Source organism: Cinclus cinclus, chromosome 17 (genome assembly GCF_963662255.1).
Source record: "Cinclus cinclus chromosome 17, bCinCin1.1, whole genome shotgun sequence".
In the NCBI taxonomy this organism is placed as follows: Eukaryota; Metazoa; Chordata; class Aves; order Passeriformes; family Cinclidae; genus Cinclus; species Cinclus cinclus.
Window position 1 is genome coordinate 10,584,966 of NC_085062.1, and position 21,393 is coordinate 10,606,358.

At 46.4% G+C, this 21,393-nt stretch overlaps 1 protein-coding gene and 2 non-coding genes across 3 annotated transcripts in view; all 3 read right to left on the minus strand.

The window, feature by feature from the left end:
• Positions 1-15,005, minus strand: part of PXN (paxillin) — a 42,367-nt gene extending 27,362 nt beyond the window's left edge. Inside the window, exon 1 of the mRNA XM_062504324.1 lies at positions 14,977-15,005. Coding sequence (XP_062360308.1) covers positions 14,977-14,989 — 13 coding nt within the window. The 5' untranslated portion in view covers positions 14,990-15,005. The remainder of the gene's footprint in view (positions 1-14,976) is intronic.
• A 4,258-nt stretch (positions 15,006-19,263) lies between these two features.
• Positions 19,264-19,404, minus strand: LOC134051153 (U4 spliceosomal RNA). Its single transcript, XR_009933761.1, has one exon. It is a non-coding gene; the product is annotated as a U4 spliceosomal RNA (small nuclear RNA).
• Positions 19,405-20,004: 600 nt separating this feature from the next.
• On the minus strand, positions 20,005-20,145 carry LOC134051154 (U4 spliceosomal RNA). Its single transcript, XR_009933762.1, has one exon. It is a non-coding gene; the product is annotated as a U4 spliceosomal RNA (small nuclear RNA).
• Positions 20,146-21,393: the final 1,248 nt, after the last annotated feature.

Consider the following 21,393-nt stretch of genomic DNA (forward strand, 5'->3'; position numbering starts at 1 on the left):
AAAGACTGAGTCAGCACAGTTTCCTGGATGAAACAATACAAATCCACAGCACTCCCTGGCCTACAGTCCGAGCTGTGTGAAGGAACCACAAATGATTTTCCCGTAGGACCAGATTTTTTCCACTTAGGGCCCTGAACACTAAACTAGACTCAAGCTTAAACTGGGTGACAGAAATGAACCACCATCTAACAAAACAGAAACATTTAGTTATTCTGCCTTCCTCCAGCTTCCTGATCAAAACTTTCATCCCCTTTCAACTGTCTCAGAACAGTTCATTAGATGGCTGAGACAATGGAAGTCCCACAAGGTACATAACTGCTTTTGTGGTCAGGGATAAATACTCCTCAATATTTCACAAGTGTGTTGAGCATCCTCACGCTGAAAGTGATTTGTAATGTAAGCCCCTTCTCCTATCAGAAGGGAAAATGCTCCAGAGAAAGAAAATACTGTTTGAATATGTTTTTTTTTTGTTTTCAGACAAAAAGCTGCTAAAACCGAGTGCAGCCTTTTGAAGTTTTTCACATTAACCTCAGCTGTCCACTCCACTGCCTTGACTATCACATTCAAAAGCTGGCAAAAGAAACACCAGGAAGAACAAAGTCTTACTGGCACTGAAGATCTCAGGACAGCATAGAGGAAAGCAAGGCCATACAAACCCAGCAAGGCTGGCTCTTGTATTCTGTACCTATTGCCTCCAAGAGGAGCACTTGAACTAAGCAGTGGCACTGTGATAGCTACTTTCAGAGGCTGCTCCCTTCCAAAGGTGTGTCCTTCCATTTATTTTCTCATTTCCAGAAGTGGTAGATCAGGGGGTGGGTGGAGAGGGAAGGGTTATTTCCTGCCCCATACTGCATCTTTTTTTATGGCATGGTTTTCTCCACACCTGAAATGAAAAGAGACATCTTATATTTACTTCCCTGTTTATAGTGCAGAGTAGCAAACAGATCATGCCAAGAAAAAACACCTTATGCCAAGACTGGCTGCCTAAAAACTGAATTCATGTTCCATATTCCTTACGAAACAAGTACTTTCAGTTTCACAGCTACCAAAGGGTCCTGAGAACGCCAGATCCAGCTACACAAGCCTTGAATACCTCCAGAGATTCATGGCTGTGTGAAGCTAAAATAGAAAATAATCCTTCATGTGGGTCCTTTCTACCTACATTCACTGGACTGTCAAGAGTCCTGAGTAACAGGAAACCATTTCCAAAGCTGGATAAGCACAAAAAAAGTTTTTCCACTGCTCCATGAACAATCTTGAGGAGAATGAGGAAAACTTTGTCAAGGGTTTGCACATCCCAGCTGCAGCACATCCTATGACACAGCGTGTGCAAAAGCTGAACTGACCTCAGTGTTTGCACAATGCTGAAGAGCACAAAGCTGGGCTGTGCTTCACTGGACAGAGAAATTAGAGATTGCACAAGAGAAGGATCACAAGGTGATACGTAAAACATAACCAGCCTTACCCACTACTCCAGCTCCTGACCTCCATGACTGAAGTACCACTCTGCTCAGATGATCTTCCCACCCACCATTTACAGCACTTATCACATGGAAGCCTTTTTCAGTCACTGCTGTCACAACTCCACACCCTAAACCTAAATCTCCACATATTCCATTTTGTATTGATAGAACTGGCTGTGGCCTGCAGCAACTGCAGGCAGTAAAGTCTGCAGCCACTGCACCTCAATCCCAATGAGGCTCACAAATCATAATCTTCACCCTAACATTCACACTTCCTTGACAGCACAAAAGAAATGTACCTTTCAGAAATGGAGAGCTGAGAGGCAGCCTGAACAGCCCAACATAACACAGCAAGTCCATATTATTTCACAATAGAAAGCAAATCTGACTCTCGGGCCTTTACTAAGCATATTTAAGTTGGAATTTCTCAGCCTGAATCTGCAGTCTGCTATGAGCTCCACCTGCCACCAAGTCTTTTGTCAGAATCCTCTCCTTTTGGAAGTAAATTGACTGGTGTTCAACAGGCAGTTATAGCTAGCCCTGAAAAAGATCACAAGAAACAACTATCTGCACAAATCAGAGAGTCTCCATTTCTCTCCCTGTGTGTCAGCTGTGAAATTGGAAACAGCTTTGGGCCCCAAGGAGGGTAAGCACAGCCTCTGAGTCTTCTGGAGCAGCTCTTCTTATGCAAGATCTATTTCTGATCTCTGCCTGACAGCAAACACATCCTCAGGCATTTCCATGAAGTCCCAGACAAAGGCAGTACCAAACGGCCAATCCTGACCCAACTGTCTCTGGGAGGAAGGGGACTTGGCTCAGACTGAAGTGAGGGACACTGCTCTGTACAAACAGGAATGAAATGGTATCCTAGCCAGTTTGGTGGGAGGAACAGACTAGAGCAAGTGTAAACATTTTACACAAACAACTCAACAGTTAACACCTCACTATTGACCTGGGCTGGATTTTAGCCAACATTCTAGATGGGGAAAAAATTTTAATAAGCCCAAAAACACTAGTAACCAAGACACTGTCTTTTTTAGTCCTTTATTTATCCTTATACATGCAAAATATTAAATTGACCATTCTCATGAATGTCGTAAGAATTTTCATTTGCTGCTGGCTTCCCTCTGAAAGTTTCTAAAAGTCCAGCAGGATCTGATCTCCTCTGCAAAAAAAAAAAAAAAAAAAAGAAAAAAACAAACAAAAAAACATGAACACCAAACAAGCAGCCACTGAGCTGACCCCTCAGGGAACATTTCCAGGGCCAAGGCCTCTGGACAAAATACCAACTCCTACAGGAAGAGGGGCTCAGCCAAGCCAGCTATCTGAGGAACCAGACCCTTCCTGCAACACCAGCGTGCAGCCACTCCACAAGCACTAGGTCAAAACACAGCAATGCCATACTGCAAAGATCTGACAAATCTGGTATAAAGGAGATCTCCACTAGACAAAAGAGTCCAAGGATGGGAACAGAACCATCAGGAAACAAGATACTGTGGATTTTAAACCACAGGTCTGGTAACAGAAACTCAAGGCTTGAGTGCAGAGGTGTGCAGCACCCAGCTACAGCAAGCAGCCCTCTACACACCCACCAAAGAGGATAGACAAGGGCATTTTTTAAGCTCTGCAATGTTATTTTGGTTGAGATTTGTACAACTGAAAGTTGTCTTAAACAGCACTGAGGTTCCAACACATGCTGATCCAGGACTGGATCACTCTTCAAAGCAGTAGATTAGTGTGAAATCAACAGTGGCAAATCACAACATTGTGAACACACAGCAGTGATCTCCAAATCTCTGGGCAGCAGCAATCCTGGTGTTCTTGTGCTCCAGAGCCCTCAGGTAGAAACGACAAGGGTGTGGGGTTTGACCTCTCAAGGGGACCTCTCACAACAGCTGTAGAGCACTTGTCAGCTTGGAGATCATAATTTGGTAAGTGCTGATTCTAACTCATTTAGGGAAGGAAAGCATATTACATCAGGGCTTACAGTGCAACAGAGCACAGGAGTTCCACTGGACACTGAGCACCCTGGAGTGAAGGATACAGTTTCATAAGATGCAGAAAGGCCAATTAACAGCTCACCACTGCCAAAAATGGAGAGGTTTTACTCTCTCTTCCAGACATGTGCTGCTGCCACTTACTCCTGCACACTTTGACTCTCACAAGACCCCTCTGTGAACCAGTCCAACAGAACACACACCCAGTGGAAAAAAGCTGACTGTCCTCCTTTGGGTCAGGGAAGAGATGAGCACAGCAGTCAGCAGGAAGGGCTATGTCCAAACAGTCACATAGCACAGAAGGAGAAAGGACAAGTAAAAGTTAAGCCATCTCCCCCCTTCAGCAGCAGCAAGCCCATGTATTGACCCAACCAGCAGCAGGACCACCACCTCAGACCCCCCAGCAGCACACAGGTAACCAGAGGCAGTAACAACATTGCTAAGGATCCCTGAGATCCTCTCCATCTGCTCATATAAAAATGGGTTTGGACACAGTCGCAGACAAAATACTGTCAGAGCTTGCACATTCCAAGTTAATTATCTGTCTTTTTAAAAGTAGCAGAAACAGGAAAGCATGTGGACCCTATTACCAATAAAGGGAAGAGTAGGATTTGCATGGTTATGCAATAATAGACATGGAACTTGAGCGGAAAAAAACCCAGCATCTTTTAAGCTGTGGAAATCCTATCCAAGCAGCATGAACAGATCTGAATATAGACCCATCTAGGCAAAGTGCCAGTTACAAAATTTGAGACACACATAAAGATGATGAAATAAAGGATTGAAATACTAGTGTAAATTCTGAATTCATTAAAAGAATTCTGAATTCATTAAAAGCATTAGAAGCACAAATTCTGCCAATGAGATGTAGAGTGCCCTGGCTACCAGCAAAAGGAGGATTCCAGTAATAAAGAATGGGGACAGTAAGGAGACTCTGTAATCATATCCATATTTAGTACAGTCTTATTGAGGCATTCCTGTCCTGAAGGCCCTTAAATGGGATATCATAACGCAGACTTGACAGATTTTAGTCCTTGAAACGTATACTTTTCATTAGCTTCAGCAACTTCCCATTCAGTAAGTAACAAGCATAGCTCCCAAAAGCATAAATGCAAAGAACATTCAACAAATGCAAATCCACCCTTAAAAAGTTTAAATCTCAAGTTTGAAAAGACTGTGTCAATAAGGAGATCCAGTCCCAGCAAATCTCACCCAGATAAAAAGTTAGTATGTGGAGATATAAATAAAGACTTGCTGGCTTGACCTGCCAACCTCTCTGAAGTGGGTTGTTTCCCGTTTTTTAAAATGGGAACTTGTGTCAAATGCAGTATGTGGTTTAACTGGCTTGTTACAAATCTAATTGCTAAGGCAGTACTCTCAAAATGGTGGATGTTTCTTTTAAGAAGTTTTCATTTCTGCAAGGGTTCTCTGCAACAGGGTGGGAGCAGACTTGGAGGCAACACCGAACTCTTTGTAAGCCAAAAAGTGTAAGCCATCATCAACAACTGACTTTACACAAAGCGCTGCCAAAAGCACAACGTAAACTCACAGAACAGGGCAGGGGGAAATGACAACAAAATATTTCACATTTTTCAGTCGTGTGGATCTTGGTACTAGTTATAACTATAATAGGTAGAAAGTTTCAAAATTAAGCTTTCAGTCTGATGAGCACTGCACTGTAACTTAAAAATAACCCAAGTTATTGCAGATAGCAGCAAGCAACAGCTTCAAAAGACAAGAGAGTACAAGGGGCCAAGAAGCACATGGTTAAAAATCTAGTTAAAGCAGCTTTCATTTTAAAAGCAGCTTCTGGGAATGAAAGGACAGTGCCTCAGAAATGAATGTGGGAACTGGTCCCCGGGTCCATTTTGGGAGATGTGGGTGGCAATTCAATGGAGACTGCTGATGGCTCTATAGCTGCAGAGCTCTGACTCAGTTTTGTGTTTTTTTAGTATTGGCAGAAGAATGAGGCTCAAGAGTTTCACAACGTCATGACATTGGCCCACTGCAAGAAAGGACGTTGTTAAATCTAAACAGAAAACTAACATTTTTAGAACTGAAGTATATTGGAGCCAGGGGATAGAGAAGAGCTAGAGAATGTTTAAAGTTTTCTTATCTCTTCTTACATGAGAAGGTAGATGACCCATCATTGTACCTGTCATCTGGCATCAAGACACAAGTACCAGACACAAGTCTCTTGCTTGTTTCAGCAGCAGCACGTGAAATAGTGAGGATATTTTACTAAGAGCAGTATTAATAAAGCAATTAAACACGACTTCTTCAGCTTCTTCATCTCAATGCTGTGAACACAAGTTGTTGTAGTTATTTGATAAAGAAAAATTTTATTCTATCAACCAAAGGTTGTTATTCACAAGAGAACTCTTGACTGCAGAAAAGAACAACTGAGAAAAAAGATTACAAAGACCAAAGAGAAAGTAGATTTTTGAGAGGTAGAGATGAGTAAGAGAGACCGATCTCCAGCACTGACCAAAAATGGAAATGGCAGCAATACTGAAATAGAAGCAGCATGAGAATGAACTTCCCTTCCAGAGGTACATGAAATAAATCCTTCTTCAAATTACTTTCTAAAAAAGGGTTTTCAGCACGATCCCTGATTGTCCCTCTACCAATCCTATGAGATAACTGGAGAGACTGTTTTGCACTAGTCTAGAGAAGTCAAGATTCCCAGTGCCTACATTTCTGCTTTGCTGAAAATTAAGTTGACTTCTTTGTCTCAGCTCATCATGTTCTTCCTTGCTATGCCCTGAACTAGGGCACAGAGGAAAAGAGATTAATTTTCCTATCAAGTACCTGTATGCACACATATTTTATATGGACCTGTACCTCCTCACATCACTTTCATCCCGTTACTGTTGGGTATTTTAAAATTAACCTGCTCCACCTCAAACCACACTGGCATCCACAGCCCCAGAGAAACCCAGGGACCAGGCTCTGGCATTTACACATCCGATGTATAAAGACAACATCCCACATGTGCACAGCAGCGTAACTATCCCCTCACCAAGAACACTATTCCACTTCTATCTTCATGACAAATCCAAACCTAGAGTGTTTAAAGCAGATAGAAAATAGAGCAACTCCAACTCCTTTCCCCCCTCCAAGATAGAAAACAACAAAAAAAACTGTTTCTGCCAAGCAAGTACTGAATACACTGCATTCCATTTCATTAAAACAATTATTCAAAACCCAGCCAAGAATTACATGAAGCTTCCTCCCTGCACCACCCCCACCCAGCCCCTTCCTTCAACCCCTCCTCCCCAGCAAACAGCCTCCTAACCCTGCAAGGACAGGACCACACCAGAGGCTGCTCCAAACGCCTCACATCCCCCTGGCTCTCCCATCCCACAGAGAGCATTTTCCAGACCCAAGCAACACAATCAGGGGGTTCCAGCAGATCCAGACAGCCCAGAAGGTCTCAGTTTCACATCACCGTAGCCATACCATGGTGATCTGTTTCAAGTGGATTTCTCCCCAGCATTTGACAGGAAAGTAGCATCCAACAAATGAAGCCCTTAACCAACCCTTACAGAAAAATGAATGATAACCTAACAGATTTTCTCTCTAACTCACACCAAGTCTTCTAAGCATGACACCAAGCAGAAGGTGCTAGAGGCACTGGATTCAAGCAGTTAAGAAGTACAGGAGCAGCATGCCAGAGCAGCTGTGAGGCACTGCCCAAGCAAACTACTCAGGACAGCCAAGCAGCAAATCTCAGATTAAACACAAGCAGGATAGACTGAAAACTACAAGCTTAGGGTTATAAGAACCTGACTGAAAAATTGATCTCAAACTCCACACAGCCACTCCACAGCTCTCAGCCTGACTGACAGAGCTGAGCTCCTCGTCTTTCACAGGAGAAATAAAAGGCAGATTCTTCAGGCCAATGCAGCTCACCCACTCACAACACTGAGTTGGCCACTGATAAGAGACTACATGACGTGGATGAAATGGCATTTCGTTCCCTCCCCCAGAGCTCCAGCTCTCTGCAGGGATCCTGTCTGACTGCTGGAGCTGCTCACAGCCAGGCAGAATAGTTCCAGCTGTGTGTCACACTGCCTGACCAGGCCAACACAGCCCAGAAAAAGTCTCCCATATAAAACCATAACTAACAGGAGTTTCAAACCAGAAGTACTACTCCAGGCATCTTGGGGATCACCTTTGCCCAAAAAGGGTCACTTGCTAGCAGAAAAAAAACCCCGAAGAACAATCCAAACCTAGTCCCAAGGCAACTGCTGATGCTGAGAAACAGAGAGCAACGATTGCAACTAATGGTGCCACAGCAGAGACCAGCCAAGCCATCATCTTATTCCAGCTCATGGGGCACCAGTAACCTCAAGTGACATACAGTTAGCCTTGGGCTTTTTTGTCTGACCGAGGTGAAACTAGTGGCTTCAACCCAAAAGAAACCTTTTCACAGAGAAGCCCTGAACTGGTTTACAACCATGAAAGAGGATAAAACAAGGGAATACTAAACCCCTAATCCACAGCAAATTATTTACAGCTCTCTTGCCCATGACCTTTTCTACCTCTGGCTTCTTTTACCACCTCCTGCTCTTACTCAGCCTAACCACAGTCCCTGAACCACTACAAACTTCCCCATAGCATAAAGTGAAATTCTCTGTTCACCTTCCTCTTCAGCAATGGAAATAAAGCAAGATCCTGTGAAGCATCTAGGAAGACACAGGATTAATTCTGTCTGCCAGCTCAGTTCTGTGACAAAAGCATGGGACTGGTTTATTCCTGGAGCCCCCATACAGTCTGATTTACAGAAGAGCCATTTAAAGCACAATTCCCCATGCAGAGTGTCATTCAGAAGGTTTATTCCCTGGAGCACCATTTACTTTTTTTGATGTTCTTCAAATTATTTGTAAAATGTTAGAGGTTTAAACATGCAATAAACAGTAAAAAACCACAAGAAATCAAGCTACACTCCACTGCATGCTGCCAGCCAGACACTCAGTACCTCACCCAGCAAAGCCATCTAGGCAGATGTACACATGGTAATAAGAACACTGTGACAAGTGGCATGACAAACGGCACTGGACAACTTCAGACTATCTCATCAACATTTAAATAACTTGAACTGAACTTGTTCACAGTGTAGAGACAGCTCAGCTCAGGGAAGAAGGAGCCAAGCACTAACAATACGGGCCGCCTCCCCCCGTGGCCTGCCATTAGTTCTCTTGGCTCCTCAGTTTATAGTTGTCTCAAACTGCTTAGATAAATTTCCCATGTAAATTCTTAATAGTTACTGTCTTCTAAAAGAAAAAGATGCATTTGTGTGAGCAGAAAAAGAGTTTACCAGACTCCTAAATAGCACAAACACATAACCTCAGGGAGTCAGTTCCTGTAACCGGAACATCAACACCAAACTTGTTCCACAGCACTCCAGTTGCCATTTCAACTTGTTTACTTCATTGGGACTTAAAACACATATTCACAGAAGAGAAAGCATGGATTTGAACACCCATCAGCCAAGGGAGACTGTCCCCAGCTAGCTGGTTGCTGCTGCTCTGGGGCCATTTGCAAAGACAATGAGCATGAATGGGGAAAACAGCTAAAACTGATATGAGAAAGTCATCACCCACCTCCTATTTTTATGGTATATCTTTAGCACACAACATTCTTTGAATGACTTCACAACGCTCTGTGGTAAAGGGAAAGACCAGGCTAGAACTACTGCGGGGAACTTGAAAGGGAAAGGAAATCTTTTCTCCCTACTCACAGCCTGTCATAACGGGGGGTGAAGAAAGGACGAGCAATTAGAAAGGCAGAGAGGGAACATTCAACATTCAGGGCTGAGAAAGGAATAAAAACTTGTAAATCTAATTCAAACCTGTCACTGTAAGCTTTTCCAGCAATGGTGACCAAAAAGGCTTGAAAGAAGCTTTTCAGTTGGAAGCTATTTCAGAAACACAAAGATCTTAACCAACATAGCCACACTTTGCAGGTAAGGAGTAATTACCCCGGTTTCACAGACAGAGAAACTACATGCCTTAAGTTAGGGTACATTTTTGAGGCTGTGGATAAATGGTTACCTTATGCTATATTAAACATAACCCACAGCTGAAAGAGGTGGCCTCACTTCCCAGTCCATGTAAAAAAAAAAGAGAAGAAACAGCCTGCCGACCCAGTTAACTGTCCAACAGTTATTGTGGACAAAAGCAAGGGAGATGGGCACAGGGAACACCTCAGCAGCCAGCAGTTAAATCAAGTGAAACCAATTTGAGATCACAACTTATTCTCTAACCCATTCAACTTCAACCAAAGTGGAAAGTAATGGTGCCACTTCTTGCTTCTACTCTGCACTGCTGGATGTAGTAATCCTGCCATAGATGAGACTGTTCCCTACTTACCATTTTAAAATGCAATACCGTAACAGTCATGATAATCTGTACTCCCAGGGTTTGTTACTAAACCTCAGTTAGTTAGGACAGACCTGAAGTGAGCAAGGAACTCATTCCCTAAACCTCATCATCTTATCACAGCGTGAGAAAGCTTCCCACAGACAATGTCTCACTTTCAGGCAGCTGGAATAGAAGAGCATCTTCATTAACAGCTTCCGCATCAGACAAAAAGGGACACACAGGATCAGTACACAAAGAGGGAAGCATAGGCTGAGACCAGAGCAGGAAACTGGGACCAGAGATCCTATTCACTCACACTGATTTTCCATTAGCACACACAACTGCATTCAGAATCTGCTCTGGCTATCTCCAAAGCTGCATCAGATTCTGGATATCACAACTAACACAAGAGTTTGATTTAAACAGATTTGTTTTGTGGCCACTGACAGGCTTTTCCCCCCTCTAGTTACAGAGTTTTAATATAAGGGATTTATCTGTCTGTCTGTGCAGCAGATCAGAAAAACAACTCTGATCTAAATGAAGTGCATTATTAGTCCTTGTTCTGCTGCCAGACTTTTAAAATTTTAGCTGTCATTTCTACACACTTCAAAGGGAAGGCGAGAGGAAAAAGGGGTCCAGAGAAATTGAAGTATTGTGATTCCCCAAGAAAGAATGAAAAAGGGAGAGAGGGAGAGAGGGAGAGAGGGAGAGAGGGAGAGAGGGAGAGAGGGAGAGAGGGAGAGAGGGAGAGAGGGAGAGAGGGAGAGAGGGAGAGAGGGAGAGAGGGAGAGAGGGAGAGAGGGAGAGAGGGAGAGAGGGAGAGAGGGAGAGAGGGAGAGAGGGAGAGAGGGAGAGAGGGAGAGAGGGAGAGAGGGAGAGAGGGAGAGAGGGAGAGAGGGAGAGAGGGAGAGAGGGAGAGAGGGAGAGAGGGAGAGAGGGAGAGAGGGAGAGAGGGAGAGAGGGAGAGAGGGAGAGAGGGAGTTGAAGATGTATGAGAAGTTTCCCATTTGTTTCTCTAATGGCAGAGATGGTGTCAGAGGATCAGTTTTAACCAGGAGGGCAGCTGAACACTTGGGATAAATTGACCTCTCCCAGCGAGGGACAAAGGAGCTAAAGACAGCAGAGTCCAGCCTTTCCGTGGAAATAGAGCAACAAGAAAAGGAGCCTCTCTCTGCATCGCACACTGCTTGAGGCAGAGGACTCCCTGTCTGAGCTGCCCAGGACAATGAAGTCCCTGTTTTACAAGGGGTCACAACAGCTAAGGAGCTGAAACAAGTCAGAACCCCATTGTGCAGAGCATTAGTTCTGTTTACAGCCTCCTTGCCCAGCAGCAGGAAGGACTCAGGAATCTGAGCCAGTAGAAAACCAAGGTACCAAATTACTTTACCAGCGCTTCCCCCAACACCATTTCCTGGGCGTAGCTGACCATGAGCAATTTCACAGCAAACTTTTAGTCAAGTGAGCCCAAAACCCACAGCATATGACTCCCAGACTAAAGGAACTGAGTCAGAAGCAAGCAAGCATCCCCCTCTGGAGAGGGACAGACAGCACCGCCCTGCAGAGCACAGCAATCGTCCAAATGTTAGGACAGATGACAGATGGAAACACATGTACCTCCCTCCACACTGCCATGAAAAATCAATGGCAAGATTGCTCCCTTTAAAGTCAATCTTGAGAGGATTAAGCACTGAAGAGAGGGTGGATTAGAGCTCCTAAAACAGAGGAAAACAACTAATAAGCAAAATCTCTTGTGCCCCTGAACTATTGCACGAAGAATTTTGAAGCCAAATTTCTAGACAAACTTATGCAAAAGAAAAATCCTTCTAGAAGTGAGCAAACACACCCAAAAAAAGCAGCTCACAATCTAGTTGACATGGACAGCCAAAACACTGCCATAAATATGTCCCCATTAAACAGACATAACTTCTTTGCAGAACACCTTTTCCAAGCTCTAGTGAATGTTGTTTGGTTTTTGATTGCAAAATACAGTTTAAAAATACCTGTAGCCTTTGAAAACAAGAATTTAAATAAAAAATAACAGTAGAGAAGTGAGAATTTTATCAAATGAAAACTTCTAAAAGCCACACCATTTCTGTTTGGAGTTACCAAAAGGTTTCCCAGTAGTATTTGCAAATAACCCCTTTCAGAAAAAGGCTGTAAAAAACTCTTGGAGTCAAAATCAAACAGCATCTGAATAAAGCAAATGTAAACTTTCTCTTCTACTCCTCTCACCATAAATATATGGCACATTACAAAAATTAGGTTTCTTCCTCTGCAACAAGCAGATCCTAATGAATCTGTCCCTTCGTACTATTTAGACAAGGCAGCACCACAGAACCAGTAACTCAAGATCTCATTCAGTGTCTCAGATTTTCTGAGGCACATGTGGATGGTCACTTGCATGCTGGAAGCACAGGCTGTGTTTTGGCAATCCCCTGAAAGGGGCAAGAGCCCCAAATCAGGATTCTCACTCTTTAGGACAAAGCTGTACTCTCTGTGCCAATTTATAGCACTGCAGAACGGCAGACTCATTCAGCAAACTTCCTGCCCAACTCCAAGCACATCCGCAAAGTGCGCTTCCTCAGAGATTGGAGGGAGACAATCCAGACAAGGCTGGCCAGCTGCTCTCCTCCCCCATCCCACCACAGGCTGTTCTAGTTTACATCCAGCCCCAGCCCTGTGTGTCCTGTGCACAGAGACTCTCCCAGAAAAACAGCATGCACAGCTCCAGCCTGCAGGAAGTTTCCTGTGTGAACTTCTTCAGCAATGGGGGAGGGGGTAAAAAGGGAATGAAGATTTTTTTCAACTCCACGTGAATCCCCAAAGCAGGATGAATCCATTCTCATACATTTCATAACCTCTCCAGTCCAAGAACAAAACTGAGATACTTCTGGACTTCCATTTTACAGTGCACATGTACACACTGATCAAATCTTCCAGCTCTAGGAAGAGGGAGGAGATTTTGGATAAAGGCAGAGAGTTAAGAACAGGCACACCAATGGTCTCTGTGAGAGGTTCCCTCATGCCCAGCAAGGCCCTTCACTCACTGCTTATTTCTGCACCACACAGATTCAGATGCGAGGTGTGGAAGTATCTAAGCTGATTTTACTTGACATCAACTCTGAATCTACAAGTCCCAGATCAATACCGAACTCCTTTTGGGCCAAAACTGTCCTGGAAGCAGAGCAGCTTTGTGCACATGGCACTATGCCTGAACCAACAAGTCCTGCCTAACCAGCTTGACTCTGGACAGAGCCAGTGCAGACTGTATCCATGGCACAGTTAATCCACAACTCAGATAATCCACCCATAGATAATGAAGAAAGAAAAACAAACAACTCTCACTTGAGTTCGAAAGTCTGACTTATTTCAGGGGAGTTGTATCAGCACAGCACTGTTCCATTATGTGTGCATCCCAAGGTGAATGGCTTTAGAGCAGTAAGTGAGCCATTTTGGGGCTAACAATGATTCACAGAGGGAAAACAGCTGGTGTGCTTTTCCGTGGTGAATTCTGTACACCACAGAAAAGCTTAGAGAGGGAAAGGGTCACACTTTTTTTGTTCAGCTGCTTACTGTTAATTAGATCTTGTCCAGTCTGAAAGGCTGCACAAAAATTGAGACAGACATAGTGTAATTAAGACTTGACAAAATCAGGTTGCTCAGACTAAAAGTTCTACTTTCCAAGTCACATCACAACTTTAACTTTTGGTTGTTCAAATACACTTTAGAGCTCAGAAGAACAAACCAGGCACAATTTCAGATCTTTTTCACAATTTCTTTGCAGTTCAGCTCTAATTCTCCTACAGAGAAAAGAAAAAACGTTAAAGGACTGAAGTAGCCTATTCCAATAACTGCGAAGTCACGCTACTACTGTTCAGGAATGCAGCTCTCGAGGTGGGCACAGTGAGGCTCCCATGGTTTACTAAAAAGCATGTTGGTGAGACACTAAACTGGCCCCACACAGACCTGTATGCTCACCTTAAAGGGCCACTCATCAAGTCAATACACAGACTGGATGAATCCTGTTCTGACTAGCAATGCATTCCTGAACACGCTAGAAACTTGCACCAAATCTCCCAGAGATAACCAGAATGAGGGATATGAGAAAAGGTAAACAGACCTGTCTCCACTTAAAGAACAACAACCATGAGAAGAAGCTGCAGTAGAAATTACTTCTGTTTCCACCAATAGCTACTTCACCCATCTGAGGGTTTCACTCCCCGAGCATGAATCCTTCATGGGCAGACCTTTCACCAAAAAGCCACGCAGCAGATGGACTCCTTGCCCTGTGAGTTTTATCACTAGCCCAATTCAAAGCCTGTTTTCTGAAGGTGTGACCGCCAGTTTTATGCCAGCACCGTAATGTGAGCTTCCAGGTCCAGGAATAAACCTGCAATTTTCTTGGACTATATGTCAACAAAATGTCTGGTTTCTATTAAAGGTAGGATGCAAGTAACGGATCACAGCCCCTCCCCAGTGTCTGATTTAATCACTTTCATAAGCGGAACTCAGTCGCCCTAATGCCTCCCAGAGCACAAGGGATTTTGGCAGATCCACACCCTTTCCGGCTTGGTACCAAAGGAACTCAAATTCTCTAGACCTTTCCCTTGAGGCCAGTTGCCTGACATTTCTCCTTTACACGGTTTCGGGAGACCGCATAATACAGCACACCTGGGAGAAGCACAAGGAGGACAAGGATGAGCTCCGAGCCCAGCTGTGCTCCGCTGACCCCCGAGGGCTCCCCACTCCATACCCGCGCAAAGTTCAGCTCTCGCCCGAGAACAGGCTGGAGAGGCTGCGGCGGGCAGGGGAGGAGGCGTTTGCTGAAACCCGAGTACGCTCCGAGCCGCCCGGGCACAGGAGGAGCGCAGGGCGCCCTTCCCGGCTGGGACAGCCACCGCCTGCCCTGGCTGCGGGCGGCGGCAGCCCCGGGACAGCCCAGCCGAGGGGCCCGGGTGCGGGCGGCGGCGCGGGGAGCCGGGCTGGCCGGCGCGGAGCAGCACATCCCCGAGCGCCGGCAGGCGCGGCCCGAGCCCCGCGGCGCCGAGGGGCTCTGCGTGGCCGGGCGGGCCGCGGCCGCCGTCGCCGCCCGGGGCTCGGCGGGGCGACGACCCCCGCCGCGGGGAGCCCGCGCAGCTCGGAACTCACCCAAGTCGTCCATGGCGCCGCCGTGCCCGGTGCCGGTGCCGCCGTTCCCGGAGCCGCTCCCGCCCCGCCGGTGCCGCCGCCGCCCCAGCGCCCGCAACTTTCCCGGCCCGCCCCCGCGCGCGCCCGCCCGCCCGCGCGCCCCCGCCGCGCGCCCCCCGCCGCCCCCTGCCGGCCGCCGCCGGAGCCGCCGGTCCGGCCCCGTTCCGGGAAGGCGCCCCGGGAAACGCCGGGCCAGAGCCGCCCCCCGCCCGCGGGGCTCTGTGCACGGGGAGAAGCCTGTCCTGCCAGAGAGGAGCCGTTCCGCTCGCCTGCGGCACCAGAGACTGAGCAAGAACGCGACACGAACCCTGCACTGCTCACTGCAGGAGCAGGATCCTTTCCCAGAGGAATGTCCTCCCTTGGCGGTGATGCAGCCGCGCTGGCTTTGGGTAAGGCTGTGCCCCAAAACCTTCAAACAAACATTTCAGAGCCTCAGCTGATTTACCAGAGAAGCTGGGCAGCAGAAGCCTTTGCTTAACAATTTTCCCCAAGCTGTGGCCACCATAAAGGAAAGTCACCAGCCAGTTCTCCTTTGCTGTGATTTAAGACCGTAACAGCCCACCTGGATTCCTCATGCCATGATCCTGAACAGTCATTTCCCATGTGCTTTTCTTTTCAAAACTCTATAAAACAACACTCCAAGGCAGCAAAGTCCTCGCTTTGTCTGAGCCACAGCACAGCTCAGACCTCACCAGAGCTACTGTTTCCCTCTGTGCTCCAGCCAAGTTGACGTGACAGTAATTGCAGTTGCTCAGCCAAAACGTTCACCTCTTAATCTGATGAGAGATACACCAAAAAATATCAGTGTGAGAACTGCTGGTGATCCAGGAAACATGACTCTTGTAGCACTTTTCCTTACAAAATTGCTACCAAGTCAGAGAATGTTCCCAGAACTGAACAGCACACGTCCTGTTGTTGAGCTGAGATTATGGAATTGTAGTTCCATAAAGCAGAGACCCTGAGGTCAGCTGTGAGCAATCTCCAATGCTGTATTTTTCACTCTAGGCACAAACATGCCCAGTTTCCTCTGCTAGCACAAGTCAGACGTCATTATTTCCTGTGTTAAGTCATGCTTAATGGGAATTATCGCTAGGGGGGGCAGGGAAATATCTCCTACCTCATCCCAGTTAATGCTTATGAATAGTCAACAACCTTCAAGAAATTTATTCCAGCTTTTACTCCAAATCCAGGACTTGTCAGAAAATAATATCTTTACTGAGATCTAATACAACACAAATATAAGAATTTCATTGCATGCTTCACCCTCCATGCCAAAGATCTCACCTGATATCCCCCTTGCTGGTCTCCCTCACCACAATGTAAAATATTATTTAAAGGGACTGTTAAATTTTCTCAAAATCCATCACTGGCTGTACAATGACAACTGAAGGATGCACATCCCCAGGTGGAGCAACGTAAACCACTAGCACTGACTGGTCACAGAGCAGACCTAAGGTCATTAGAAATAGGTCCTTTCCTGGGGTCTGTATGTTTCCTCCAGCAACATGTGACAAGCATGTGCCTCAACCTGGGTTGTATTTTTACCTCTACATAAATAAAGTGCTTACTGTGCTCTCTTCATATTGTAGCCTGGTATGCAGTTTTTATTTTCAGCTTCATATGGTGTCCTTTGGGAGTCTGGAAGTGAATGTAAATCAAGGAAGCAGTTTCTATTGTGTTCAGGGCTGAAATTAAGCTGTCATAGTACCAGTTAGGGTTGCACACACAAGAAATGGGTTGTGTCCAAGCTGCTCAGTGTTAAAAAAAAATATGAAGTCATTGCTTCTAAAGCTTTGCCTATAGCTTCAGCACTGCTTTGAAAGGGTTGGTGGGGTGGGAAGGCAGGGCTGTCCCATGAGTCATGCCATCCTCTAGGCATACTGCTTTTAAAATCAACCTGCTCACAGCCAGTTGCTGCTCATAACTGAATTCTTTACACACTGACATTTCTTACTTAAAATTGCCAGTCCCTAAGCATCCCATGACAGCTGAAGGAGTAGGGGCAGGTTAAAACCTCAGCTGCCAAGACAACTTCTCAGTGCTGTGGGCTCAAGCTAAACTCACCCCAAGCAAAGCTCACCCTCTCTTTCCCAATGCCTTGAACTCCTGTTTCTTCATCTACCTGCTCTCTGCCTCAGACTCTCCCTGACTCATGAACACCTGCTTGCTGCTAGAAATACACAGGCCTCCCTCTGATGCTGTGCCCTGTGGCTGAGACACGTTGTGATTTACCCTTGTCTTTCACAGAAGGTGTTACAAGAAGTTACCACCACCATTTGCAGATGGGAAATAGGGTTGGGAGCTGGAAATGAAGTTAGACAGTGAGTCAACATCAACAAAAGGTTGAACTTCAGGGCTTCCTGTCTCCACACAATCTGTGTTCAGAATATTCCTCACTCCACACAGTCTATGTCCAGAGTTCTTGCTCAAGGCATCTTTCCCTCTTGATGAAGAGTCATTTACCAGTTACAGACCAAGTCCCTCAAAGGGCAGTCTAACCCACTGACCACACACAAGACCCTCAGAGTCGATGGTTTAACTGTCCACCTGTGCCCTGCCATTTCAGACTGGCTGCCAAACAGAGGAGTGATCCAAGCTCATTTCATAATACCACCAAAGAAAATAATCATTATTTGCAATCTATGTCAGAGATGAAAAATAAAGCTACACTGGCTTGTAAGGCATGTTTAGAACTTACTTGTGCACTTTCCAGAGAGTGACTTGAAACTGCAGAGCAATGACAACGCCTTCATTGCAGTGTGTGCCCTTTGTGCTGTGCTACATGAACATCATGCAAGGGGATTTAGCTCTTTCTCCTGGTGAATGCAAGAAAAAAAAATCAATCAGAATTTTAGGCTTCAGGCAACAGCAGTAAATCACAACATGCAACTCCCACATTCGAGGTCCAACTTCACACTGGTTGAAAGGATCTATTACAGCAAAATGAACAAACTTGGTTTCTGACATAAGACGTAGGACATGACTCTGCAATGCAGATTAAAAGCACCACACCAGGGCATTATCACAGACAATTCCATCAGCAAAGATGAGGAAATAATCAAGTGATAAACCCTTACTTATCAACACAGTTTATAAAAATCAAGAAATTACCTGTAGTGTATGACTCCCTGCAAACTACATATGCCTTTGCTATTCACCAGCGTGGCTTATTCTGCCAAAGGGTAATGGCATTTCTATGCTTCAGGGTTTGATTTCAATTGATATTGCTGACAATAGGAACAAATGGGGGGGAAAGGCAATCTATGAGGCTTCACTGTCACTCTTGGTCACTGTTGCGTATAATACCCCAGAATGACTGAATGTTATTAAAAATAAATAAATAAATAAAAAGTTATTAAGAGGAAACACTAAAGTTCACTACTAAGTTTTCTACTCTACCAAAGTTTCAAGTAGCTGCCCAGCTCAAGGTCTAACCAGCAGGGCCAGAGCATCCAGATGGATGTGGATCTGATTCCGTGCCCATCCAGAAAATGTCAGAGGCAAGCTGTCAGCAGCGGAAGGAACATCTCACTCATACAGAGTGACGGAGGGCAGCTGCTCCCAGCTGCAAGGGAGCCTCAGGGGAGCTGGGGTGCAGTGGTCATTAGTCTCCCTCTGCAAGGGCTACTTAGCTATTAAATTGTTGCAAATTAGGAAAGGATGAGGTTTACCTATATGAGTTGACACCAGCAGCTGTCTTTTCCAGAGTAAAGTTTTGTGATTTCTTTGATAATAAGGAACCTTTTCTTTTTTGTTTTGTTGTTGTTTTTTCTCCTCAAAGCAAGCAAGGTCAATAAAGCAATGCACACAAAATAGAGTTTGCAGTACTTCACACTATGCGTTCGCTAATAGGTTTTAGAGGACTTCTGCAGCTAGGGAAGCCCGATTCAGACTTTCAGACCCCCCCAGATTCCTTCCTGCCTGTTGAGAGGCTGAGCTCTCCTAAGGATCCTGCTCAACAAGAGCTACTCCAAAAACCTAAGCCCCTTCCACTTCCATTTTGCAGCGACAGATTCCTTTTTTAGCAACTTCGCGGGGAGACGAGCTTCTTACTATGTAAGAGCGCCCTCGTTTTACTAAACCGCGTTTTCGGCGGCAGCAAACGCTGGCATGGCTGGAGGAACAAAAGCTGCGTTATATTCTGTAAAAACCCTCTGCAAACTCAGAACACAAGCCCGCCAAATACCTACCGCACGTGCTCCACTAAAGCCTTTTTGCTTTCGTTCTGTTTTTTACAGCAATATTCAGTCTCCGTAGAGACTGTCAAAAATTGCCAATGCCGACTATATTTCAAGTCGTCATGGCGGGGTATTGGGAAAAGTTTTCAATTAGCAATAATCGCGCCTCGGATTAACCTCATTGGCTACGATACTGCCACTGCGCAAAGCTGACTCGTCATTCCCACGGCCGCCGCCACTCGCCCCGGGGCTGCCGCCGAGCTCGGGGCGAGTCCCTCCGCCCGGCCGCTCCTGCCCTACGCTCCCCCAGCAGTGCTCCCCGTCCCGCCCGTGCCTCCCGCGCCCCGCCGGGACCGGGCCGCTCCGTTCTGCCCTCCGTTCCGCGCCCCCGCTACACCCGCGAAGGCTGCTGGGAGGTAATATGCAAAGTGAGCGTGACGTCAGCGCGGGCAGCCCCGTACGGGACCAGGGGTTCCCGCGCAGCCCCCGCCGTACCGGGACCGGGCACCCCCGGGCCGCCAGCCCCGAGCGGCCACAGCGCCGGGGAGTCCCATCCCAGCACGAGTCCTTCCCGAGCATCCCCACCACCTGCTCCAACAAAAGTCAGGGTTTCATGAACTCAGCACGCTTTTGCAGGAGGAGTTTCGTTACTGTCTTTTTCTTTCAGAGGTGCTGAAGGAAGGAGGGGTCAGTGAAACTAAAAGCGGAGAAACCCAGATGCTAGACAAATGTCACTTCTGCGGAAAAATTCTAGCAAGGGACTCCGTCCCTTTTCTCTCCAACCTTATCTTTTGACAACAAAAAAAATCCGCCTCCGCAGAGGCTCTCAAAAATTGCCAGTGCCGACTATATTTCAAGTCGTCATGGCGGGGTATTGGGAAAAGTTTTCAATTAGCAATAATCGCGCCTCGGATTAACCTCATCGGCTACGATACTGCCACTGCGCAAAGCTGCCTTCACCTCCCACCCTCCCGCACCCCGGCCCGCCGCGCCCCCGCCCCGCTCAGAGCGGCTCCGGCCGGTCCCGCTGCCCCCCGCGCTCCGCCCCGCCCGCGGCCCCCGCCGCCCTGCGGGCCCCGGGGATGGACCGGGAGGCGACGGAGGGACGGACCGGGGGCCGGTGGCACCAACGCCACCCGCGGAGGCTGCCGGGAGGGCACTATGGTAATGAGCGCCCGGGAAGGCGATGCTCGAGCCGGGGGCGTTGGCCAAAACCCGTCGTTTTCTATGCCGGGAGGGAGCGCACGGAGCGGGGGGGACACTATCGAGGAGCACCAGGGAGAAACGGCGTCTGCCGGGTACCACCAAAGCAAAGCCATCATCCAACAGTTCAAAACACGTTTAAACTCCCAAAGTATAAATCGCTGGAAGTCGTTTAGACTCACGATACTGCCAAAAAGAGGGTTACGCTCCACACCTAAGGCCAGGGGCAGAGGGACAGGCAGGGTGGCATGGCACATCGAGCGAGAAGGATGCGCTTCTTCCTTGTCATCATAAAATTACACACTGCTACACAGACACTCGGGCTCACCTGGCCTTTGAAATAACTGTAAGAGGCCAAAAAAAAATCTGCAAGGTTTTGAACTGTTTAGCAAGATCTCTTTGGTGAATGCATTTGAAAAGCAGTCCAAGTCTTCAGAAAAAACCCACTGTAAGACTGCTGGACATTCAGCACACCAGGCTGCTACCATGCAGCAGTCTGGCCTTCCTCATTATTTGTTCCTCAGAAAAATAGGTTTCATTTGAAGAAAAACAAAACAAACAAACAAACAAACAAAGACACCCAAACACAAAGGTCTGCCTGCCTTATTGCCAGGCAAACTACAAATTATCAGGTGATTATTGAGACTGAAACCTGCACCAAGCAGAGAGGCACGATGGGCTCCTGCCAGAGTGCCCAGAGTCGGCAGCAGACAGGTTGGCACTGCCCTAATTCCCGAGCTAGAAGAGATGTTTTTAACAGCCTACAGTGCATTTTTCTTCCATTACTTATTTAGCCCCATTTTAAGCCTGAAACATGTTAGTATCAGTTAAAAGAAAATGCAGAAAAGAAAATGTTCTTTTGTAAGAACAAGCACCTACAATGCATTTTATCAAAGCTGCCCCATGTATTTGTATCAAATGAATTCGGATTTAAACCTTGCACGTTTCCTTGAGGGCTGCTATGAAGCTGTCAGTGTATTCGAACGATCTCAGGTGC